This window comes from Gallinula chloropus (genome assembly GCF_964237585.1).
Source record: "Gallinula chloropus genome assembly, chromosome: 1".
Classification (NCBI taxonomy): Eukaryota; Metazoa; Chordata; class Aves; order Gruiformes; family Rallidae; genus Gallinula; species Gallinula chloropus.
The window spans coordinates 95812564-95839784 of NC_140085.1; the positions used below are offsets into that span (position 1 = coordinate 95812564).

Below are 27221 nucleotides of genomic sequence, written 5' to 3' on the forward strand. Positions count from 1 at the left end.
ATAAAATCGAGAGTGGTAGACAGCTTGTTAAGGAGGATGCACATCTTGGGAATATTAAGCTGACTGAGGTGTTGCCCAGAGAATTTACTCGTTTTGAGAGAGCAAATGTTAATGCAACCCAGGCTTTGTTCTTAATTGATCCGAGTAGAACCCAGTCATACCTAGACGTTTATGTCCGCACTTCAAATGGTAGCTTAAAAAGCCTGTACTTAAAAGAGAAATCTGTTAGTTCCATGTCTTCTAGAAAGGTTGCATTTTGCAATATCTTTAGTGTTTTATTGATTACTCTGAACCGTGTTCTTAGAAACCAAACAAGTTATTTGTATTCCATCAAATAGCTATTCTATTATATGCAGGCAAAGGTTTGTCTTCTGTGGCTGCCACAGTCATTAGTAAGGGAAAGAATAAAGAAAAGAAAAGGAGAAGTATGGAGTCAAGAGTGAAACTTGTTACTCATGGAGCATGCTGCTCGGTGTTGTCTGGGCAGGCTCTGACGACATCAAGCTCTCGGAAAGCATTAAATACTGTCTTCCTTGAAATGATGATGACACAGTTGCCACATCCATCACTGGATCCTTCAGATGCTGTTTCTCCTGCCAGTCTGTATGACTTTGAGTACGTTGGAAAGATCAAAACTTTTCGTAATCAATTCCATTAGGTCCTCGTCTCTTTCCACACCATTGATAAATTCTTCTAAAGTCAGTTCCCCTAATAAAAGGAAATGAGGCACTCCTTAGGAACTGAGGAACCCAGCAATCACCCTCAACCCAGCACAAGGCCATGCACGCCAGACTGAATGCCCCAAGAAGGTCCCCCATTTCTCTGCTGATAGGCAAATGTAGGCAGAATATTTTCTATTGTTTTCCCACTTTGCATCAGATCCTAGAACTCAGATTCACTTTTTTTCTGTTAAAAGAGACTAAACACACCTTTCACAGAAGTCTGAGACAAGTGTAAGTGCTCGGTATCTATGGTGACAGAAATGTGTGAAAAAGCCGGCTAAGGAAGCCTGTATGGAGGCTGAATGTAACTGCATGGACGGACCAGCTCTCACTGAGCTAACTGGAATTTATTTTATAGCTGGTTTTAACAGAGATTAGGGCATGATAAATTCTTCCAAGCAACTGAAATGGGCATTTAGAGCATGATTTTTTGGAAGTTGTGAGACAACTCTAAAATCTTTTTTTACTGAGGAGCTGGAATATCATTTAGCATTCTTCCTCTTTTTCTGCTCTCTTCCCTGTCAGCAAAGGCAAAGGCTAGTCCTAGGCACGTGTCTGCTGGCATGGCACACAGGAGTCTACACAGCTCTCTGGCTAGAAGTTATTCCAGTGATACTGTTTTTTTGTGAAATGGGAAACAGAGCTTGGTTTAATGGGAAGACCTTGATTCTTTCCTCTGAGAACTGTTTAAAGATCTTGTCAAAATCATCAATGAAAGAACTAAGTGAACTAAGAAATTACAAGAGGCCAGGCAAAGAGGTAAATAACTGGATGGCCCTAGGGTGTATGGGAACAACAATTCAAGTTGCTTGCACTTCTGGTGAATGCTTAGCTAGATGACTTTTGGCTATTTTTGGATCTAAGTACTCCTGGGAGGATTTTTGTGTGTGTGTGTTTTGGTTTTTATTAATGGCAACTTTGGAAACTTGATCTGGTGTCAAGAAGAAAAATGATTTGCATTTGAAAAACGTGAAAGCCTCTTTCTACCCATGGGCAGTAAAGGCTGCTTCCTCTTTAGTCATATGGGTACTTAACTGCACTGGCAAGCAGGCTCATATACACATAGCTACAGTGAAATGCTGTCATTTGACAGAAATTCTGGCTCTTAGGCTTTGGTGAGAGGAGTAAGATCCTCTCCCGGGGCTGGCATACAGTGCTCTGAGGACGTTCACTTCTCTTTCAACCCTAGTGCCCTTCTACACTCATCCTGGAGCAGCGACAGAACAGGTCATCTCTGTATGCTTGCTGTGTCCTCCTGCTCTGCTACTCATCCACTCACTTCCTTCAGTCTCTCCTAATAATCACAAAAACAATTAGGGGACTGGAGCATCTCTTGTATAAGGAAAAGCTGAGAGAGATGGGTCTGTTCAGCCTGAACAAGAGAAGACTTGAGAGGGGATCTCATCAATGCTTACAAATGTCTAAAGAGTGGATATTGGGAACATGTGTCCAGACCCTCTTCAGGGGTGTCCAGCAGCAGGACAAGAGGCAACAGGCACAAACTGGAACAGAGGACGTTCCATCTGAACATGAGGAAAAATTTCTTCATTGTGAGGGTGACAGAGCACTAGGACAGGCTGCCCGGAGAGGCTGTGAATTATCTGGAGATATTCAAACCCACCTGGACACTGTTCTGTGCAACCTGCTCTAGGTGATCCTGCTTTAGCAGGGGGTTGGACTAGATGATCTCCAGTGATGCCTTCCAGCCCCTGCCATTCTGTGATTCTGTGATCTGTATTCCTATTCTAGGCACTCCTCTTCCCATCTGCTTCTCTGTATTGCCTTTGACTGAGGTCTTTCCTTGGATGGGATTCCTGGACTCATCAGTGTAACTCAATGCATCTTTCCTGCTTATCCAGGTTAACTGATCTTGAATTTCTCCCTCTTGATCCCAGACTACCAATACGAGTGTGCAGGGATGAAAAAACTACTGCAGTTACCAGTGAGATGGGGTTACACTGACACTGGCATACCCAGACTCACTGCAACTATGGCAGGTCTCAGATTTCCTTGAAGTAATGAAAATAAATTGCAGAGCCATCAGGAGGTTTGCTTTAGGAATTTCTCCCTACGACCATGGGATTATTTCTTGTATTTAATGTGAGGAAGGACACTACATCTTATTTTTCCATTTGCAGTTTAATAAGAAGCTACAAGGATGTAACATTGTTTAAGCTAAGCTTGGTAAAATTCATCCCATTCCTCAGGTGGAGCTACTCTTGCTCCTTTGAAGCTGTTTAAAAATAACTAACAATGGAAAGCAGTTTGAAATGGGAGTATTATGAAGATTACTCTGAATAATTCATGTTTTGGCATTTCACTGCTAAAACATAAGTCACAAAAGTTATTTTTTTCATCTGATGGTCTAGCTCAGGTACAGGTATTACTTGCAGTAAACATATGGCCAAAGCAGGGGGCAAAACATGAATAGTGGTAGAATTTGTGTTTGATTCTTGAATATGACTGCATGTTATTTGGAGACCTTTTGTAATTTGCCTTCACCCAAAACATGGGCCAAGCCGGTGGGGAAAAACTCCTATGCAAGTTATTCGCATGCATCACATCACCACTGTTTATACTCTGATTATATCTATTGGAAACAGCTTTTTAAAAAACAACTTTAATACAGACCAAATAAGAGCAGAAAGATGAACAAAAAAATGCCCCAAAATTCCTGGCTGGGATCTCTGATTTTACTCTGCAATGCTTTCCTAATATTCCTAATTTGTCCATGATTTCAGTAATTGCCAGTGGAAGGACGATCTTCATGATTAGAAGTATGAGGGAAGACATTCGCATGTGATGGGTTTTCTATTAGAAACAACACTGAAGCAGTGAGATAAAGTTTTAGTTTCCAAATGCAAGTCCAACTGGCTTAATCTAGCTATGTTGAGAAAAACCACTAACATGTGCCTTAGCATGTGTTAACCATCAACATTCAAGGTACTTCCAATATGCTTTCCAGTCTTTAGAACATGCTAGAGCCTGTGCAATCATGCATCTTAATTGGCATGCTTAGCCATTTTACATAGATTAAGCCAACACAAATAGACTTAAAAAAATATGTTGATCACACTTTGATTTTGCTGTGCAACCAGAGCACTGGCATTTTCAGTGAACAGTGCAAGACCTCTGTATTTTAGCCCCTACTGCATCTAAGTCCTATGATGGCTTAATAGAGCCAGTTGATTTACACTTCACTATGCAGCTGAAGTAATAGATTTAAAGAAGATTGAGGCTTCCAGATCACCTAAACCTGACAGTTCTTCCATAGTGTGTTCGATTCCCCTTTTTGATTCCATACTTCCTTATGGGGAGAAAGCCTTGCCAACGCCAAGAAAACCTAGGTTCTTACCGTCATTGTTCACATCTATCTTCTGAAATACCATGCTTGTGAACTCTTCAGCAGACATGCCGGTGTGGCCATTGATAGCCTGGATAGCCTGAAGGCAGAAATGCAGAAGATTCTTTCAGGATTTTTTTCCCATCAAGTTGTGGTAACAGTATGCTGGCAACTGCAGTAATTGGAGTGTGGCTCTTTAGTTCACCAACCCTTTCAAAAATTGTTAAATAAATAGCTGTTTCGAGTAAATCTTCAGCAATGAGGATTGGAAATTCAATTAACATAACACAGCCTGAAGATTACAGACCAATTTACATATCTCCAAAGGTCTTCTGAAACCATGTGGCACCCCTGCCTTGCAATATGCTTCAGATTCCCCAGCAGCATTTTTATCTGGCCCTGGAGAGTTCTGTGTCTTTGTGAGTGCCCTATGGTCTGTGCGCTTTAAACGCAGTGTTGTTTTTCACTGGTGAAAACGCAGTGTTGTTTTTCACTGGTGAAAGCACACGAGGAGAAAGCTTGAGCTGTTTTTCTGTTAAGACACATTTAACTTGGTAATCACAAAGAAAGTCAGACCAGCAGTCCTGGAAGTTGGCAGGATGTACTTGTCCTCCAAAGATACTAAGAAAAACACAAGTCTTCGTTCTACTGTTTTTCTGCCACAAAGGCAGTCAATACTTGTAGTAAAGGTATATGTGATTCATTTTGAAAAAAATGTATCCCATTCACCAAGACAGTAATTTTGGCATTATGGTGATCATTCAGGTTAATAAAATAGGATCTTGTAAGTTAATTGCCAGTGGTTCAGAAGCAACAAGCATGTGTTTACAGAGTTGGGCTGAGAATCAATATCACAACTAGTAAGGGCCTGGGAAAATACATATATATGTATAAGCACACATGCACATATGTTCTATAATAGGCATACTATGGAACTTGTATTTCTACATTTGAACTACCTTGAGATGAACTCTGTTGTGTAAAATAATTGACTGTGTGTGCCAACTGTTTCTGCCTGAAATTCTTTTACAGCTCATACTTTTAAACAAAACATAAGTTAAACATCTTCGGCACTGCTGTGGAATTCTTGGCCATCACTGTCTTTACCCAACTTTGCACAAAGAAGTTCAAAAAAGCAGCAAAAGTATTTTAAAAGTAGGTCCATAAGCTTCTTTGTACTACTCATTCCAACTTTAGATACTTTTGGACTTGTATATATATGACCCTGATGCAGTCTTCAGAAGAAGGTTGTACCTCTGTCACAGTTAAATCGCTGGTAATGCAAGGAGTAAAACAGTGGTTCCTGAAGTACTTGAGTTACTGACTACCACAGAATCACCTTAAATAATAAAACGGAATAACTGGGGTTTGAAAGGCACTAAGAGGGTGCATGATTGTCTGGGAGGAGTTTTGAGGGTTGCTAATGATTACGCGCTCCAAATATTGCATAGCCATAGGGACAGATGAAGTTTTAATAGGACTTCTGTGATTTAAAATAATGTCTTGGAGATGAAAATCTTTTTGGACAAGCCCTTGTTTACTGATGCTTAATATAAGCAGGGTCCTTAATGGCTGTGAGCATGTATTTTAATTTTTGTTTAGAACCTACTTATTTTAATCTAGCCTTGTTCAAATGACTTAGGTAGGTTTCAGTTAACATTCTTGTACTCCAAAAGAGCAGAAAACACACAGAGGTTTAAGCTGATTTGAAAACGACATAAGTTGAAAAAGAAATCTCTATGTTAAAAGGATTTTATTTCTCTTTTTGGATAAGCCCAAGACAAACCATAGTAATTTCATTGCCTCTTGGTGAAAAATGATGAAGAATATCTGCAAAAGAAAGGTGTCATTAGTCTTAAATGGGAAGAAACCTGGGAGGTGCAGCCTCTCCTTCTACCTTCAGAAAGTTGCTCTTTAGAAGGTGATGCACTAACTTTATGTCTATGACTCCATGGCTCCATCTGGCTCCAGTTCCCTTTAGTTTGGGCAGCAGCTCTTGGAGGTCTCTAACAGTAACTATCCAGGCACCAACAGCAATACAGAATCCAGGAAAAGTACATTCCTTGTTTATTATGATATTAAATTCCTGTTTAGGTTTTATGCTCCCTGCAGCAATGCCATGATCTGTAACGAGCCCTGTACTTAGGGAGCAGTATTAACTCATTCATACATGCAAGGAACCCTGTAATATCTTTTGGATGAAGGCAACTACCGAAGTGCAAAATATTATTTCACTATAGCAAGTTGAAAAATGCAGAAATCATTTTAAAGAAGGAATTACGCTGCTTTGGTTTTATGGGTTTGAAATGGACTCATTTTCTGCCAAATTTTCTACAATATTTGTATCCAAATGTCACTGCATGATATAATGATAAAATTAAATTTCCCCAATTCAATTTTAAAATAGGGGTAGTGGCATTTGTAGTAGACAAATCTAAAAGTCTTGCGAAAGAATTAAAATATTGGAATATTTAGCTGACATCTATATTGTTTCTTGCAGAAAGTTCAGTTTGAGAAACCAGTTTTCCACAACAGACTGGCACAAACACTTGTAACCAGCTGCTTTATTGATGCTGCTGCTTCAGTTCTACCCTGCCTTATAGTATAGTTTATCACAATAATGTCTCTGCTGTTTCTACAGTTTTTCACACTCAGTAAAGCATTATATCTGTAGAACTACATTTTAAAGTAAAATGCTACTTGGATATGTTTACTTCAGTAAGCAAGAAACTCATGGCAGGAGTGTCACTTGCCAGAACAATTCTGGTTTTACAACTGTAAAATATTGTGTGAGGTACAGACAATCCATTTACAACACACGATAAACCCGCTGTTTCAGGGGCAATGGACTATGCTAAATGATATTGGTCATCAGTTGCTTACCGTGAATATGCTTAATAGTTCTTTTTTGTCAATACATCCGTTTCCATCAGCATCATATAGCTTAAAATACCATTTCAATTTTTGGTCAATTTTCCCTCGTATAACCAAATTTATTGCAGCTATGAACTCCAGGAAGTCTATAAATCCATCCTGAGAGAAAAAGAGAGAGAGAGAGAATCTTTTTAACAGCAATAGTTTTCTGTTCTTTCTGGCAATTTCACAGGAACAGGTCACTGAATTGACTATAATACCCACCGGTGTGTAAAGCACCTTAACATAGACACCTCCTGTGGTGTTTAATAAGGGTGCACTTTACGGGAAGCACTGTAGGAAGGGGTGTTAGCACAGACAGCTTTGTTTTCCCTTGAAATCTGGGAGCAGTAGGATTGGAGGGCACAAATCTGTTCTGAACAACTGCTATTGAAGTTTTTTGAGGAGAAGAGAAACAGTTTTGTGGTAAACTTCCACATGTGAAAAAGGAGAGGGGTCTGGGATATCTGGTTTGGTAGTAATGAGATGTCCACAGCCAAGTTAGATATGTTCATATGAGGAACCACGGATGATTTCCAATGCAACACAGCTGCTCCAGGAGAGATCATGTAGTAAGTGTTATTTGTATATGGTAACCAATAACCAGGCATCTGAGAGATAGATCCCATGTTTTGAACACAGTGGATTCAATGCCCGTGCAGAAGGGGTGCTGGCTTAACAGGCGCAGGCTGACCCCTTGCTCCACGGATGCTTTGTGCAGGTTCTGCTGTCATTGCTGGATTTACTATAATTGCAGCCACAGCAAACTAAGCAAAGGCATTGGACCCCTGTTTGGGATGAAATGAAATTTGGCAGCAGCTGCATGTAGTTTTCAAACAAGATTAGGTCCGGTATTAAAAGCAGATGCTTTACCAAAAAATGACACATTGACACATTGTGTACCACAAACTTATACGCTTCTATTTGGCACACCAGCTTGAATTTCAATTTTGCAAGTATTATTTCAAGAAGCATCTCATCAAGTGTTTTATTGGAGGGTAAAGTTTATTTTGCTTTACATTTCCATGATCATTTGATAGATCTTTTAAGGACGTGGTTAGAAGCATTTCACATTGCTGCTTTTTTATTGCATTTCATACTACTCATTGAAAGTACAGATTAATTTTAGGCTTTCTGGATGTCCATGACTAGATAAATTTTCTTCTTTCTCCTTTTCATTTCACTCTGGATCTTTCTCCCTTTCATTTCACTCTGGAAAATAGCATTTTGTGTGCTTTCCTCCTACATGTTGCTGTCACTGTTGTCTCTCTGATATCAGAAATATCAGAAGCTTGGGAATTACAGTGCTTGGGGATGTAATTCTCATCTGGTGCACCATTTGGCCTGCCCCAAGCGGGAAGGGACTGAAGGCCAAAGCCAAAAAACTCCCACCTGAAAAACACCTGAGAGAAATTGTAGTGTCCAGGGAAACACCAGACACTTTCCATAGACATGCAAAGACCAGAATTAACAAGAAGGTAGAAATGTTTATCTACATGAACTGGAACCAGAAACATTGCACAAAAGTATCAATGAGAAATGTACTGGTTTTCGTTTCTACACCAAAACCCACTGTAGGTAGAAAAGAAAACATTTACATGATGCAGAAGGCTATGGCCATATTGTTACACACATACAGAGCTTTCTTAAAGAGAACTACTGTGCTTTTTTACGGTAGCATCCAAGACCATCAGAATAGTACATTAAATAATGAAAAAATCATAACAGTAACCTGCAAAGATCATCCTGTGGTTCTGTGAGTACAACAAATAACACCATAAATGTGTTATGAAGTTACTAGAAGAATACTGCTGTGCTGATTTATCCATCGGCTGCTCTATTGCTATTCGCAATGCAGGTGTCTAGGTAGGCCCTTACATGTCTCCAGGCTCTGTAAAACCTCACGGTGTGTGCTGCACACAGTACAGTATCTGTTGCTCGTTACAAAGTTAGTAATTCACAAGCAAAGGGTTACCATAAAAATAGTAAACTAAAATTAGAAAAAACCCAAAACCAAGAGGATAATAAGCAGAGCTGATTACTAGTGGTGAAAGATAAAAATATTTCACTTCTGGTTCTTTACTCTGCTATTCTAAAGGACAAATTTCTAATGCTTTCATTAAATGGAGTTAATGCTGGTGAAACCTGCTTGATTGTCAACTTAGGATGCAGGACAGATTTGAGTGACGGATGCATTTTGTGTGTGTGAAAGCTTATTTTATTTCCCATGTCTGTATGGGGCTGGCTGTGCCTTCCTTAGCTGCAGCACAATTACATACGATTGCCATAGGCATCCATCAGGGTGGTGAAGTCCTGCTCCCTTTCCTGCCCGGAAGGTGCTGGACAAGGGCACAGGGTACTCTTGCTGAATGTGGGGTAAAATAGGGGCGGCAGGAATCTCCCCATGCAGTTCTGAGGAGTGGGCTGGAGAGATACCCAAAAAAATAGGGTCAAAATTGCCTTTACATGCCCCTAACTCTTCCGGACTTTCTGCTTAGCATAGTAGACTTAAAAATTAAGCCCATACATTTTCTTTGTGGTTTCTTAACAGCTTAACCAGGTGAACTAGAAGCTTAAGGACATTGTTGTACATTGGCTCGTGCCTTTCAACGCTGCCCTTTCATAACTTGTTTTTCTTTTGGAACAGTTTTTGATTCAGAAAACAAAGACAAAAGGTGGCTCCAAAACTGGAAGGAGAATTTGCTGATGATATAAAACTGATGCTCATAGCCCCCATGGGCACCACCAGCCCTAACTGCCCCTGCCCAGCACCCAGACCCCATTGCAGTTGTTCATTAGTTACTTTATCTCCTGAAGAGAAAGCTATTTAATTTTATCCTTTTTTTCCCTTTTGGGAGATGTTTTTGCTTTGGAATACCAGTCTGTGTGCAGTTGCTGGAGGGTGCTCTCTTTTGTTCGAGGGCTGTGTGTCCTGCGAGGGCAAAGCCGGGCAGCGAGGGACAGCAGCGTTACACAACAGCAATTAGTACCCCAGCCCGGGGGCCGTAGGAGAGCATTATCCTTTGGTTCCTAGAATAGCTTCACTAATCTTCACAGGTCCTTAAAAAAAACTCTCACAGCTTCAAACTATTTGAATACAGCTTAAAAATAATTGATCCATCAGCTGTGAACACACTGCTGATCTTTAAACAGTATGGTAACTCAAGGTTCAGCCAGAATGACCTGAACTCAGCATTTTGGCTGCCTAGCTCTTACTGGAACGTGATTTCCTAAGTGTGTTGATGCTACAGTGATAGCGAGGCAGTGGTGTCCCACAGCACGCCATGGATGTGCACATGGGAAGTGGCAGATTTCTGTACCCATAAACCCTATGATGAGTGAAATCAGCTTGCTTGGAGCACTAAGAAGTCTGCCAAGAGTCTATACACAATGAGCAGTGTCTTGTTTTCAGATTTGCTTTTGAGTAATCTCTAAACTCAGCCTCACAACAGGAGAATAGCTCAACGGGCTTCACCAGGATTAAAAAGTGTGCAAATATAGATGGTCTAGATATTTCAAACCTAGGGCTTAGGACATTAAGCCACCTTCCCTCCTCACCTTCTGTCTTTCATAGTGCTACTTAAACCTCATGAGGCAGAGGGAAAAGGCACAGGTCAAACAGCAGATTACAGTGGCTCAGAATAGCTGTGAAATTTATAGTTAATCCTGTGTGCTTCCCTCTCTCTCTAGCCCCATTTCAAATATAGCACTGCTTTCCCTGCCCCCAGAAACCTAACAGAGTATTTATTTTGCTCTATTTCATGTTCCCCCATTTCCTTGCTGTCTTTTTTACTTCTGGAGACTTTCAGCTGTTCCTCAAAGGTTCCACACATGTTATTGAAGAGCTAGCTGTGACTCTACTACTTGGGCACATCCCTAAGGTCTGACATTGGAGACTGGGGATTGGAGAGAGCTCCAGATCCTCTACAGGCTATTGCCAGAATCCCCAGCCTCGCAAGTAAACAAGGCTGGTGTTGGTCACGGGGAGGGGGGAAGCCTCTTGGAAAGCATAGGCTGTTAGATAAGGATGAAGAACAAAGCAGGTGATTAGGAGCTGCAGATTGTTAAGTGGTCTTGTGATAGTTGCATACTCACTGTTATATAAAGAGATAAGACTGTATTAACCAGACGGTTACACAAGGTTCTGCTTTGCACAGATGAAGAGATTTGGGGACTCAGAACATAGCAGGACCCTTGTGTTACCAGAAGTGCAGAGCCAGCTGTTTCCTGGCTCTCAGGCTACCCTGGTAAAACCTGGTGAAATCCAGAATTTTAAGATGACAATTTAATTTCTTTAAAATTAACAACTACCCCCTCCAACTCTTTTCCATCACTTGTGATTTTCTTTCAAGATTACTGGAGAACCAGGGAAATGGGGAAATTGCCAAGACATTGAACCGAGTCCTGTGTTCAAGATGGCACAGCAGTGCCCAGGAGGGCTCAACTTTCAGTAACAGTTTGATATCAAGGGCCTAGCCCTCTGCCAGCATCTCCTGGATGGTAGGGCTCAGCTTTCTGCACCCCTAACTTTGAGCCTCTGTCTGTGCTTGTAGTAATGTCTTTCCCAACTTAAAACAAAGCAGTAGGCAAGAGAAAGAAAACAACAACAAAATGCAGGCATGAGCACATAACATTTTTCAGCAAATTTCTTGCTGACAATTCAGGCACATTTTTCTTGCTTGACAAACATAAGAAGAGAGCAGGACAAATCTCCAAGAAAGGCACTTCAAGGTGCTGTTTTTTATATATATTTATGTTTGTATATATAAAGTGCCTATCACTATATTGATAAACTTCTTTGGAACCACTCTGATGGCAGAGGTAAGAACAGGAGTCAGCCTGTCAGTACCTCAGCGCTGCTGCTTCCAACCAATTTAAAAACAACAACAAAAGCCACAAGACTTTGCTGCCAGTTTGCTCGGCTGGTGCTTAATACTGTTGTTTTTGGCAGATTATTTTGCCTACTCTTGGATAATTTTTTGAGGAACTAATATCTCAAGGGGTGTATTCTCCCTAAGGTTAAACTCATACAGTCATTCCCCAAACCACTCGGTATTATCAGATAAAGGACTTCAGGGAAAGAAAAAGTTAATACTCTCTACCTTCTTTATCTAGCAGTCAGTTTTAATTTCTGTTAAAAAATGGGACATTATAGATCATGTTTTGTCACAAGAAAGCAGTTACCAATTTATTGCCATTACGCGAGCCTGCAACTAAGTTAGTTAAAACGTATTGTCCAATTTCTGCTGTATTTTTTCTGCAATTACTATTTCCAAAGCATGGCTCACCACCATCATTGTCACCAGAACGTGTGTGAATTTTGATTGAATAGTTTGGGATACTTGAAGACAACACTTAAATGTTAAAGGGGAAAAGAAGAAAGTGTAAACCTTGAGTAGTCTCCAGCTGTTCTATTAATAATTACTAAGGAAATAAATAGAAAAGAAGACAGGTGCTCTTTTACTTAAACTTTCTTTAACTGAAAGAAGCAGATTCCTGAATTGTTTTTCATTAGAATTACCTTCCCCTTTATCTAAATCATAATTTAACAAGTAGTACTTAAAAGTAATTATGATTAATTGTACAAAGTTAATCTTCATTGCCTATTCACATAATGTGACAAAATTACAGTGTTATCTGGTAATGGTAGTAATATGCTCCAAGCATTTTTTAAGCTCAGTGAAAGCTGCAGAGTGCATGCTAATTTGTTTACACTTAAATGAAACTTCCGAAGAAACCCTACACACATTGTTAGAAAAGTGTAATTGCTTCAGATTAATGTGTAAAATTGGTCACTGAGTAACTGCAGAGGAAACAACTCTAAACCCTTTCTTTTGGCTTAAAAACAGTCAGGGAGTGTAGGAACTCAGGTAGCACAACTCAATGGGAGGCTGTGTAGATGATGAGGCTTATTTTGAAATAAAATTGGACTTCATTCTTTCATATTACTTCCTTTCCACACTGACCTACACTGAGTTTTTGACATGTATTTCTGCAGGACATTCAGTGAAAATTTATGTGATGCAAATTTAAACCACATTAAGGAAAAAAATCCAAGGAAAAAAATTAAACCAGTTTGTGATTAGGCACTCCAAGTGCTTAATTTTTATTGTCAGCACTTTTTGGCCACTGATTTCTCTGTACCCAATGCAGTGTTTCATTTTTTTGAGGTCTCCTGTACTGGCATTACAGCTTCCTACAGCACTTACAGGCTGGGCCGTCTTAACCTGTGGATCTCAGGAGCTGGGTCCTAGCGTAAAAGGGGGCTCCTGACAGCCAGCTGCCAAACCATTGCTGGATGCAGTACATCTGGCCTCACACCATGTGCAGGCTGTGTCCTCGATGCTCTACCCACTTCCCAAATGCAGCAAATCTCTACTGCAGACACAGTGAGCCTGGACACGCTCTGCACAGATGTCAAGGTGGGGATGCTCCGTGGTGTGTGTACACTGCGAGTACTGCCACTCCTTCGCATAGCTTAGTCCTAAGGTCCACTTAAGCATCCGAACTGCGACCCAAGGACAATTCAATTGGAATATTGCTTAACAGCATTTACCTACATGAATATCGTGAAATTCTGCTTCTAAGGAGAAAATTTCCTGGACATTCAGATTGCCCTTTTTGAAGTGAAAAAAGAAAAAGAATCCACTGAATTCTGCAATGTTGTAATAGAAATCTGACACAGACCTCACTTTAATATCCCATGTAGAGAATCAGCTTTCCACGCTTGATGGTGCTGTGCCACTACTGGGGAATTACCTCAAGTCTAAAACTTTTAGATCGTAACTCGTACCATCAAATCCCGCAGTCAGGAATTAATCTGCACTGACATTAAGCAAGTGATGATTTTAATGATACGATGGAGGCTTTTAGCTGGTAATGACACATTATCGTAACATAAGTTAGTACTATCACAGCATTAAGTCCTGTGCCCAACCACTAGAAAACAAAATTAAGGTTGTGAAATTGCATCAATAATTGTGGGAAGTCCTTACAAAGAAATATATTCCTTTTTGGAATTGACATATAAAATTTGATGTAAAAAAATTCTGCAGGTAGTTAAGAAATACAACAAAGACATTCTTTACAATATCTCTAAATAAGAGAGTAGTGTTTGATGGAACCAGGTGAAATACACACAGAATACAGTTTCTATTCTGTGGAGTTTTTTAAAAGGGCACAGAACCTCTCAAAGGCACTTAAGCATACTAACAAAAATTACCTAACTACACTGCCTTCAGCTCAGCACAGCTTAATTTAACCTCCTCCTTATTTACAGTAATCATGCTTTACATTGAGATAATTATATGCAACATTACTCTGGATTAAAGGAGAAGGAAATGGTTTGGCTTTGTTGTTTTTGCTGCTTTTGTGGGGTTGTTTCTGAAACTAACAGGAAAAAGATTTTTACATGTACACATCAACTCCAAGAAGCCCGAATATTTCAGCAAGTAACAACTGTAGGTTTTTCTTATTTCTGACACAGATGAATTCTTTCTGACTAAGAGATATATTGAGTCTTATTTTCCTCTAGCCTTTGGTTTAGAAGCTGATTAATTTTTTTAGCACACAGGCTTCTACTGCTGACACTACGATGTGATAGTTATGACTGTTGTTAAAAGAAACTAAGGTTTTTAAGCATTTCTTTTTGTGGAGACTAATTAGAAGCAATTGTGAAAGAGGTTTAGAAAACCAGAAAAAAGCAAGGGTTGGACTATGCAGGTAGTGCTGTCCACATGTACTGGGATAACACCAGAACCGCAGAAAAGGAATAGCATAAAGCATAGCACATCCTGACAACCACAACACCAGACTGTACAGCTCTTGCCCCTGCAGAGTAGAGTGGGATGCAAATGTCGCTGCTGCAACCTTACTGCTGTGGTTAACTAACCAGGCTGGTTAGAGTCAAGCTGAGAAAAGCATGCTTGTCCAGAGAGTCATTTCAGCATGAAGACATCCCTAAAGTTATGTGTGCAGCTGGACTTCTCTTTGCACAACTATTTGAAGACTTACTATACAAAAGAAAAAAGTTGTTCAGGAAATTTTTGGGAAATATTTCTATAATTATCATCATCTTTCACCCTGCTTTGGGTAAATATTTGCTGTTGCACCCAGTGCTATTCTATCAGCTCTGGTAATGCCTGCAAACCTCTAAGGATGCAACAGACAGTGTAGGCAGCCCCTTAGGCAGCTTCTTAGGCAGCCTGACGATTCACGTCACAGCAGCTATTCCTGGTCCTGAGAACACATCAGAGCAAGACAATCTGAGAAAGGAAGCCCAAATGAAGATTCAGTATTCCAGCAAAGAACAGTTAGCAAAGATGACCTGAGCTATTATAATTAATCCTGCAAGAGGTGGAAACACATAATATTTAGGTTCTAGGTAGTGGTTGAAGTATTGCTCACAAGCAGTCACTTTATTTCATCATTTAAGAGCTCTTCATCATACCTTTGATAAGAACATGGAAAGCAGCTATCACACAGTGGTAGGTTACCATTGCATAGATGGACTACGTCAGTCTTTAAGAAAACAATGCCTTCAGTAGAGTCTCTAGCAACTAATTGCCTCCTATGGATGAAAAATTAGCGCCCTCTCTCTCACAGTTCTTAAGAAAGGGGAAAAAGTGGAAATGAAAGTCAAATGAAGAATGAGTTACATTAATCATCAAAACATCTCTGTAAAATACTATGTCTTTCATCTCGGACTGTGAGATGCAACCACTGCTTTCACAGAGAATTTCATGGCCAAGTGATTATTTCCTTCCACTACAATACCTGGGAAGACATACTTGGCTAATCCCATTCATGTCCCTATACCCAGAGAGTATAACATCTATTTATAGCCAGAACACACAAGCAGATGATGAAAAATGTACCTGAAAATTGGTAGCTATAAAGACACAGCAGGACAGTAGGGAAGGAGCTAGGATGAGGGAAAAATGAACGGCAGTTTGCCTCCCAAGACTTGTCAGCACTGTGCAAAGTACAAGGAGAAAAGGGAAGCTCTTACTCTTCAGGGGAGGGAAAAAAAAATGGAAAAAAAAAAGAAGGATGCAGCGTGAGGTTTAGTTTACATCGCTATGTAGAACAAAGTTCTATTGAAGTAACACATTTTTGCATTTTTTATTCTCTCTTCCACATCAAACAGCCTGTTTTAACTTTCTTCTTTAGATTTTAAAATGGATTCCTTTTAAAATCTTTTTTATAGTTCTGATCTGCATAACGATGTCAGATGAACTCTAGTTTATCACAGAACTACTTTAAATTTTAAATTAAAAAGCACAAACTAGAAAGATGACTAAAGATTGACATCAGTTGGTGGCTTCTTATCAAAAGATTTCTCAGCCTCTTTGCTGTGGAGTGTCCGTTTTTCTCCACCTACCAACTTCCTCTCTGTGTTAGAAGCATAGGGGAAAATACTCTGTTGAGAAATATCCAATGCTTTATAAAACATTAACAAGAAAATCCTTGAACTTGCATAACTTTCCTTTGGTGACACATACCTATTAATCTTCTTTACTCTTCACAGTATATCCAATTTTCTTATGAAGCGAGAGACAGTTATTCCTGTAGCTAGTTTCAATTAATGTCACAATTAATGCAATAGCAGCATCCCATTTTCAGTGCATTGCTTCACATGTTAAACAGCTATGTAAATTTTATCCTTCATGGGTCATAAGAACCCAATCAATCAATCAATCAATCTATTGATTCATCCTTGCAGTGTTCATTTTTTAGTTTTAGTGGTTGCAAAGCCTGTCTGCAAGCCAGTGGAAGTGGATGAAAATCATCTGAGTTTCCTATTTAAAGAAAGAAGATTTTTTTTAGAATAAAAGTTTAATAGTAGCAGTGCTGACTAGAGGCTGTTTCCTTCGTTCTGTTTAAGACCAACTAACATGTCCCATATATTACAGATACACCAGATGTAATGTCTCTAGTTGTGCTCTCTCCTTTAATGTTGGTGTAACCTCATTCTGGAAGATATAATCTCTCTGAAGCATGATACATACTCTTACAGAAAACCAAATATGCATCAGTATACTTGTCAACCACTGAAGTATTTTTAGATAAACATAACTATTTCCTCTCTGAAATTCACCAGTAGGCTGCATGAACTAGGACTGCATGACAATTATGCATAGATCGAGATGAGGAGGGAATTAAAAAAGCAGGAAGAATTCAACTTACTTGTATGTAGTTGAAGCTTTTTCATTTTTGTATTACAAACAGCTTAAGGCTATAGAAGACCGAGATCATTTTTCCCAAAAATGACCTAATAAAGGTAATCTTTTAAAAAAATGAACCCTTATGCACTTGTATTTTAATAAAAACATTAGTTTTGAAGGCTTTCATTGGAGAACTGTGGCAAGATAGAGTCATCATTTATTACACTGTGAATGTCATTGTATAAATAACGCTTACAAGTGTTAATGTATGAGTCATGAATAAAACCTTTGCTTAAATGCTACTTCCTGCACTCCTTGTGATAATCTCAAGGAAAGCTAACTTCGCAATTACAGTTCTGAATGTTCAGCATCCTTATTTTTCACTGGAGCTAAGAGTAATGAACAGCAGCTTTCAAACTTCACTAGCATATTTATTTATGTATTTGTTTAATTATTAGCACAGCATCCAGCAGAGGTCAAGGAAGGGATGAAAAGTCTTGAGATAGAACCCTTGTGTTTAAGAAACATGGAAAAATTGAAGACATCTACATACTTGGTGTATAAGGTCACTTAATTATGAAGCAGCTGATGATTCACATGAGAGAGACACCAGAAAAGGTTAGTGTTTAGTCTGTCCCTGAGAAGAAAGCTTTTAGGACATAGCCTGTGTCACTAATCTCCAGGAGAGATTTACAGATTGAACAGATGTTTTTCGTTGATCCAGAGGTGTGAACACCTGTACAGTACTGTGCTCTGCCACATATAAACACGCAAGATAATTGAGTCCAAGAAGCCATGCAGCCACAGTAACATTGCCTCTTTGGCACGGTGAGTTTGTGCAGTGCTCTGAACTCATGTGGTCTTCCTGCTGAGAAGACCGAAGGTAACCTGGATCTCTACATGGCACTGAACTGTGCTGTGAAGATTTACCCCTCCCTGTCATGCGTCCACTGACCAGAGTCATTTCCATGAGTAGGGAGCTGAACTACTCTGTTATCTCCAACCTAAAGAAATCCAGGGAACATTAAGGTATGTCGTACAACGGAATGCATGTTGGTATTTTTATGGATGACTTGAGTGAAACGAACTTTGACTAGGCTTTCCATCTATCATAAATTGTCAAACCCCACACCTGCCAAGCTGCCACAGTTCCTTTTTAACTGCTTCCAGTTTACTGGCAAATTGAGGGTTTCTAAAGTGGAAATCCTAGGTAGGATTGCTGCCTGGAGGCAGCAATGCTAACAAAGAGGTAAAATGCAATTCACAAGTAGCTACTGCCTGGCCAAGCCCCACTAGCATCCTATGAGGTTAATACTCCACACCTTACCTGCTAGAGGTTTTAAACTGGGCATACATGAAACACAGAGGAGAGAGTCTGTGCACATTTTAAGAGTACTTTACCATCTTAATCTATAATAGACTACCTCCAAGCATGGATGACCCCAACTTAACTTAAGGAGCATTAGGTTGTTATAATTGGAATTGCAGTTTAATCCCAGGCCTATCACTTTAACACAGCTTTCTGAGCAGATTCCTATTTGTGAGAAAACAGAAGCCTATATGAGAAAAATACACTTGGTGTTGAGCCTAGACCTTATTAAATTACTTAAGGTTTCCAGAGTGAACTTTAGATGTAGATCAGATGTAACTAGTCAGTTTTCAAACTATATGCTTTTATATGTAAGTTTCAGCAATAAAAGTCATAACAACTTTAAACTGTAAATGCCCCACTATTAAACCATGGTATTTTCTGATCACAAAAAGTTGGATAATGAAAAAAAATCAGGTCATTATCCATAAAAGTGAACTGTGGAAAGTATGGGAGAAGGTTCCAGTTTGCTAGCCTAACAGCACTTGTATGTAAGGGGTACTATTTAAAGTAAGACATCAATTTCTATCAAGCTTTGTATACTTTACCACTCACCCACTGTGATAACGGCCCCTTTATTAGAAAGCAGTGACCAGACAAGAATAGAATGGGAAAGGAAATAAAATTTTGATCTACAAACCTGAGAAGCTGCTACAGTACTGAAGGAAACTGAGCGTAAGCAAAAACTCAAATGACCATATTATTTCTGAATTCGCGCATTATGCTTGCAACCACCTGCATCCATTCACTTCTGTGGCTTGGAGATGAAAGCAGATCATCTGTTTAATGTTGCACGGTGCCTGAATGTTCTACATAATGTCATGGAAGGATAATGACCCCTTATTTGTACAATCATAGCTGCCATTTCAGAGCCCACTGTGTGATACTCTGAGTCAGCCATCCATTGACCACTCTTCACACGCCCGTACTTAACTAAAAGCACTTTTCAGGATCAAAGCCTACCTTTCTGCCAAAAGCCCTGTGGAGGAAAAAAAAAAAACTGTAGAAAGGCCATAGGACAAAAGGAGAATGTATGGAATAGGGAGATCCTCTTATTTTACCTCATCAATAAAATGCAATGTTCCTTTCTCCTTCCCTGAGAAGCTGGTCTGTTGCCACTTTATTCCCATCTTAACCACATAAAAAGCATAATAACCATGTGCTTGAAAAGCATTTGACTGATGTTTGTTATTTCTAAAAGTGCACCTGAAAAACAGCGGTCGTTAGTTTTGGTAATAAAGGGAAAAAAAGTAATTAAAAACAGAGTGCTGTCAGCAATGTTAGGAAAAGAAACAAAATAATTTATGCTGCATGGTAACAGAAATGCAATTATTATACTAAATAGTGATTAAAATACAACAAATCTTTAAAAGTCTGTGAAAAGTTGTCATGGGCTTAGGATATAAATTTTACATCTTAAATTGTTTCCTTTCTGCTTTTATTCTGAGTTAAAAAAAAATAAAAATCAGTGCTAGTCCCAAACATTAGTTTTTCTTGCCTTGCATTCTCCCCCTAGCAGACCTGATCCTCTCAATACCTAACGTACCTAACATGTAAATGCTCATCAGCTAGTGATCAGCACACATAGATTTCTGAGCTTTGCTGCACTCTAGCTTGATTCCCAGCTGCTGTACTGTTTAATACCCGTTACTTCATTTTGGTTTTTCTGGGACTCTTTATTGCTCCATTTTCTTATAGCATGGAAGCTAATCTACAGGTTGGGATCTCCTTACTGTAACCACAGCTCAACTCCATATTATACAGACAGCTGGAACTTTCAGCAAATGTAGGTATGAAATACCTGGAGGAAGGCCAGGAAGGAAAGGAAAAAAGAGGATATCATCTACAGAGGCTGTGCTAAGATGCTCTGAGAGGTGTTGGGGGATCACAGTCTCTGTCAATGTCTGTGCATGCGTTAGTTTGGAAAAGACTTTAGCTGTGAAGGCTGGCAAATGCATAGCTTTGCTCTGCTTGAATGGCCTGGTCCTTGCCTGGCAGATGGTGGGGTTGTGGACACACACAGCTTTCTCTGGTTCCAACCCACCCAGTCTGCTGCAATCAAGCGGGCCACCCCTCGTTGGTCTGGTGTGTGTGACCTTGAGCATTATGAAAGAGAGACACAGGGAGAAGAGAGCAGGGGAAAAAAAAAAACACCCTCTCTTGTATTGGCTGTGCAGCCAATGTGAGACTGAATTCCTGGCCATTAGCCTGTTTTTCCATCCTTTAGCTTTGATTGATCTTGGTTCATATCTGAGGATGATGGGGATGAAGACAATGACACTGGCTCCTGGTAAAGAGGAAGTTCAGTCACACAGATGAAGCAGCTGAGATGTTTCGGGATGGTTATCCTGAGAGCCATGCTGAAAAGACAGCATGTTCTCCAGCTGGCATGCCTGGTGCAGCTCCTTCTGCCTCTCTGTCCTCCACACAATACATACAGTCCCTCTATACGTATTAAGTACTCCCAAGCATCTGCCCTCTGCTTCTTATGGGAAAACTTGCTTTGCTATCTGGCAGCTTGATGGCTTCATATATGAGAGTGATGACAGCCTACAGAGCAGGGTGACACAACTCTGGAACACCAGATAGAGAAGCAATAATTAGCAGGGGCTTCCCTTTGGTTTTAAGTGTGTTTGGCCACTGCCACAGTGACCAAAAGTAAACAAATCCTCTTTCTGAAACCTGCTTTTATCCCACTCTTCTCACTTTTACATGAAGCCAGAATCTGAAGTTCTCACAAATCTGCAAGTTTCACAATTCTGCACAACGTGTGCTGTGTCGTGGGACGTCCCAGCAGTGCAGTGAGCGGAGGGCTCGAGGTGTCCAGCTCCAGGACCATGCGAGCATAAGGCAGCGCTCAAGACACACATCGCAAACAGCCCACCCTCATCTGCCAGATGTCTTTTGCCCTCTCGCTTCACAACCGTGTGGTCCAAGGTCTACACTCAGTAAAAGTTGCTACACAAGTATCAGATGGCCATAGCTTTGGCCTTGTTTGTACATCTCAGGAAAATATATCTGTTGTCTATCTGAGGGCCAGCTACGTTACAGGGAGCTCATTGCAAGTGCAAGCAGTTATTGCAGTAGCAGGGAGGGTAAAATAGAAATACAGCCTGGAGAAGGTGCTTTCCCTTTCTATTTGGTACTCGGTTTGGTACTGTGTGTGAGCTCCTTGTCTGAGTTACATTTTCCTCTCTGCGACAGGTTCGATTCAGTACTTGGGACAAATCTGTTTATCTATGCTGCACTTCACCATCCATCAAGTGCAGACTGTATCTTCCTCTCTGTCTAACATTGCTGTAAGAACTTACTTTGTATTTGAGCATACCAATAGTTTCATAAGCTTACAGTCAAGCGCAGGACAGCCAAAGGATAGAAGAATAATCAGTGAACTACATCTCATGGTCAGAATTGTTTCTTGTAATTTTTTAAGCGGCCCTGGAAAGTACTACCAAGAGTCCTACTCCAAGCCCTCAAAGCACAGTCCCACCTCGTCACCTCTAGAGCACCATAATGACAGCCCTGTCTGCGGTAAAGCAGTTTCCTGAGCAGAGCACAAAGAAGAGCCCGCAGGCTACAACTCACAAACAAAGCAATAATATGAGATTAAAGAAATAAAGAAAAGAAGGTTTACCTGGTTCAGATCAAAGATATCAAACACTCGCTTAATGTATAAATCTCCCTGTGGATCCAGCCCTTGCAGACCCAGGAGTTTCTTGAACTCGTGCAGACTTAGCTGCCCAGATGGGCATTCTCTCATAAATTTGCTGTAATAATGGTGCATCTCTGGGACAGAGCCATGACCTGGTAATGATTCTTGGGCGCCCATGTTAACACACAGAACGTGTCTCTTGTTTTCCTATTCACATTTGTATCTCCGAGGTTCAGAGATTTGCTCATGGCCAGAACTCAGGCAAATACTGCATTTAAATGGCCACGGTAAACCTCTTAGTGTAAGTTACTATTTTTGTTTAGTGACTATCCATACTCATGTGAGATTACCTTTAATGCCCAGCTCTAAACTAGATGGGATTTCAGAATGTGGCTAAAGGGAGCCACTCTCAAATTAGAGCTTGTGAAAATCCAGACCCTTGCAGTGGCTACAAACGTGCATGTTAGAAAGAAAAATGAGGAGATCCTCAAAGTGGTTGATTTAAAGGGATAGAACAGCTTGTTCTGGATGCCATCTCCAAGCAATTGGAAGAAAAGAAGGTCATGAGGAGTAGTCAGCATGGATTCACTGAGGGGAGATCGTGCTCGACCAGTCTCATAGCCTTCTACGATGTCATCACTGTCTGGGTAGATGGAGGGAGAGCAGTAGATGTCATCTACCTTGACTTCAACAAGGCTTTGGATACTGTCTCCCATGACATCCTGATAGCAAAGCTAAGAGAGCATGGGACAGATGAGTGAACAGTGAGGTGGGTTGAGAACTGGCTGCCAGGCTGAGCTCAGAGGGTGGTGATCAATGGAGCGGAGTCTGACAGGAGACCTGTGACTAGCGGTGTTCCCCAGGGCTTGGGTCCAGTCCTGGTTAATATCTTCATTGACGACCTTGATGAGGGAATAGCATCCACCCTCAGCAAGTATGCCGATGATACAAAGCTGGGAGGAGTGGCTGACACGCAGGAACACTGCGCTGCCATCCAGAGAGCCCTGGACAGGCTGGAGAGCTGGGCAAGGAGAAACCAGATGAGGTTCAACAAAAGCAAGTGTAGAGTCTTGCACCTGGCAAGGAACAACCATTTGTATCAGTACAGGCTGGCGGATGACCTGCTGGAGAGGAGCTATGCAGAGAAGGACCTGGGGGTCCTGTTAGATGACAGGTTGGCCATGAGCCAGCAGTGTGCCCTGGTGGCTAAGAGAGCCAATGGGATCCTGGGGTGCATCAAGAGGAGTGTAGCCAGCAGGTCAAAGGAGGTGATCCTCCCCCTCTACTCTGCCCTGGTCAGGCCCCACCTGGAGTATTGTGTCCAGTTCTGGGCGCCCTGGTATAAAAAGGACAGGGATCTCCTGGAGAGAGTCCAGAGAAGGGCTACAAAGATTATTAAGGGCCCGGAGGATCTCCCTATGAAGAAAGGCTGAGTGAGCTGGGACTCTTCAGCCTAGAGAAAAGAAGACTAAGGGGGGACCTTATTAATGTTTATAAATATCTTAAGTATGGGATGCAGGGGGAAATGGTCAGCTGTCTGTGGGGACAGGACAAGGGGCAATGGCTGCAAGTTAGAGCACAGGAAGTTCTGCACCAATATGTGAGGGTGACAGAGCCCTGGGACAGGCTGCCCAGGGAGGTGGTGGAGTCTCCATCTCTGGAGATATTCAAGTCCCGTCTGGACGCCCATCTGTGCAGTATGAGCTGGGGAGCTGCTTTGGCAGGGGGTTTGGACTTGATGAACTCTCAAGGTCTCTTCCAACCCCTATGATTCTATGATTTTGAATTATATTCAAACCGTTACTAACCTGTAAAAGTCTAATCCTGGACCCACTGCAAGGAATAGCTACAGTTTATGCTGTAAACAAGGATGGAAAAGGACAGACATGCCCGTTATTACATTTTCTCTGTTTTAGGTGCTTTAAAACCCTTTCTAAAGACAATGCCCTTTGGATTCCTCCACTTCTTTCCATGAATATACCCTGTGGTATCTTATATGTGTGTACAATTGTGCCCCATTTCCTCCCTCTCATCAGATGTCCCCAGATGAAACACACAGTTTTGGTCACCAGCCTTGTGACAGAACTTGAGTAGAAGAGGAATCTTTTACAGGAACTTTAACAAGAATTGACTTGGTCTGATAGGTGTGTTAAAGCAAGTTTCCTTGCTGTTGGTCAGTGCTGTAGGCCTGCTTTTTATTTCACAGCTTTCAGGAGCAGAATTCCTTCTTTCTCTGTAAGGCCAGGGAAGGGGTTAAGTATCAATAATACTTCTGTACTGATTAGCTTCTATACAAGGAGGTGAGCGGCTCAGGGGCATTACTATAGCACAGACCAATTTGGAGCTATAAATACCAGTGTAAAACTATAGGATATTAGAGATGCAGGACCAAGACACTCCCACTCACTTATCCTTTTCATTTACAGTCACTCAGTGGAATTAAAGAGCACAGTCCTGTGGGGTGCTGAGTGCCTCACGAAAAGGAGCAGCCCAGCTCAAGCCAGAGCACAATCAATATCTCCCAGCACTCGCGTACATTTAACAGCCCAAGCTACAGCTTTTTCCACAAGGATGAAGTGAGATATAATGAGATTTAAATATCACTTCCAAATGTGGTATAGAAGTAAGATGGCTTAAACACTCCTCAAGTGCCCATGAACTTTTGATTACTAAACAGGAAGATACAGACATTGCCGTTGTTTTGAGCCAAAACTGGTTCAGTAGGCAGAGCGCATACAGCAAACCGGGTCATTGGTGTGTTGCTTTTCCCCCCAGAGACAGCTTCTGAGCCTGAGAGCTGCCATGTGATCACAGTGAGTGAGGGAGAGCGGGGATACACCTTGTGCGGGTGTCTCACCTGCCAGTGAGTGCAGGCTGAAGCAGTGGGGGCGAGTGAAAAGGAAGCAAGAGAGGTGAAAGGAAATAAGCAGACAAATCTCTTGGGTATGTACCATTTGACAAAAGTCCTGAATTCTGTTCTGCAGCTATCACGTCTTGCTCTTAAAGAAATCACCAGCCATTGTGTCAAACACCAGAGGAAGACAGGATGCCAGGGACATTACTTGAGCTGGTTGCAAACTCTATGTCGATATGACTAAGTAAGAACTGTTCATCAGTAACTCACCCGAGCTAGTCATCCTTCCTCTTTTATGTCTTCCACTTGAAAAAAATGACAGCTCGCTCTCATCTCTTCACATGGCCTTGAGCAAACGCCATTCATGGGATCCTACCTTGGCACAGGGGACTTGGGAGCTGCTCACATCAACTAATCCCTCTCCCCTCCCTCCTGTTTTCTCCCACTGAAGAGCACACTGCTGCTATTTGCTCCCAAAGAGCAAGTCTTGTGGAAGGACACCCTTGGTGACTGAGGCACATGAGAGAGACACTGACTGAGGTGGGGCCTTCAGAAGTCAGATTGTTGTCAGATTTCGTACATTATGGTATACTTACAACAGTAAGTTACTTTCAAGTCATTCTAACTTGAATTCAATACCTGTTCTCAGGATCCCTTTTGTTTAATAACTAGAATACCTGCAAAAGACAGCAAAAAAAAACGCCTGGGGAAAATGTTACCTGATTTATACTTCAGTCTCACAGCATCCCTCACTCCTAGTTGGGGATTGGAATAGTATATAATAGCTGATATTATACCTGACAAAAAAAGAAAGATAAATTTTATGGAGCACAAAAAGCCTAAAATGTATAACCTGCAGCAGTTAATGAACTCACAAACAGAGCATGTGCTGAGATAATAGAAATTCTACAGAAATCACCTGTTTCTGAAGCCAAAGGCAATAGAACATTTCTACTTTTATAAATAAAAATAGAAAAGTTCATAACAATGTGGAGCTGAACTGATGAAATTAATAAAGAAAAGCCATTTTGAAGAACTCTGAAACAATGGGTACAGAGACCAGTTTCTATACAGACATCCCAGTGAAGAGATTCAAAATGAGTTATCTAGAGCAAACTGAACTGATGTTAAAAGGTGAAGACAAGATTACAGTATCTATTGAGATGTACATTAGAGATACCAAGAAGCTTTCTGGAGTCTGTACAATATTCTGGGAATTAAGAAAAAGACACAAACAGGCAACAGTGGGACTGTGTCCTTGCACTGAAAATGACAGCCCTGTAATAAAGAAGATTGCTGGTTCAAGGACAGACTTGTTAAACTGCAAGAACGTGGGGGCCTCAGAAAATATGCAGTGTAGGTAAAGCAAAACTGTAGGAAAATGTGAGAAAAAAATCAGGTTCATTAATTCTACTCTGGAAATGGTATAAAATTGCATAGGTTGTAGAAAAGATGGTGTCACTTAAGAATTCTTTAAAAAAGTGAAAAAAGAGATAGTTTTTTTACAGAATTTGAAAATATCAGTTGCTCTTTAAAAAAAACCCAAACTGAAACAACCAACTAATGAACCAACCAAACAGAAAAAAACCCCACAAAAACACCCCAAAACACCAAAACCCCAGAACACAGCAAGGCGATCAGGAAGTACCATGATATAAAAAAAAAAATGCCAAAAAAGTAAAATAATAAAAATGACATTCTCTCTCTCTGGGGTATTATGAAAGCTGCAGTAAGTTGAGTGTATAAAGCAGATACAGGTTCTAAATCCATGTGGTGAAACAAGGAGGTCATGCATCTTCCCAATATAATCTACCTGCTTGAAGTCTCAGGCAAAAAAGGCAACTGCTGGCCCTTGAAGTGGCAAATGCTAGGTTTTAAATGCATTTGAATAAAAAGCTTATCTATGGATTTTAATTTCTTTCTTCCTAAAAGCCATGTCATCATTGCCAATTAGCTTTCTGACTTTTCCTCAGTTTATTAATCCACTCTGGCTCACTCCAGCCCCATTCCCTTTTCCCTTCCCCATCAATTTCTTCCTACTGTTTGCTCCAAAAAAAATCACGATTCTCTCCTGTGTGACTCAGCTCATGCCTCTGGATTCTGGACTTCGCTCCGTATCTCACTTCTATTCCCTTTCTTCACTGCACTGCTGTCAGATGCTGGGTCCTACGCGTGCTGAGGGCATACAAGCATCTGTCACTG

The 27221-nt window shown here is 40.8% G+C and overlaps 1 protein-coding gene across 1 annotated transcript in view; it reads right to left on the minus strand.

Annotated features, from left to right (window-relative positions):
* Positions 1–577: 577 nt before the first annotated feature.
* GUCA1C (guanylate cyclase activator 1C) overlaps positions 578–27221 on the minus strand; it is a gene marked incomplete at both ends in the record, with an annotated part of 35878 nt that continues 9234 nt past the window's right edge. Inside the window, 3 exons of the mRNA XM_084269393.1 lie at positions 578–708; positions 4078–4165; positions 6949–7098. Of these exons, the coding sequence (XP_084125519.1) occupies positions 578–708; positions 4078–4165; positions 6949–7098 (369 nt within the window). The remainder of the gene's footprint in view (positions 709–4077; positions 4166–6948; positions 7099–27221) is intronic.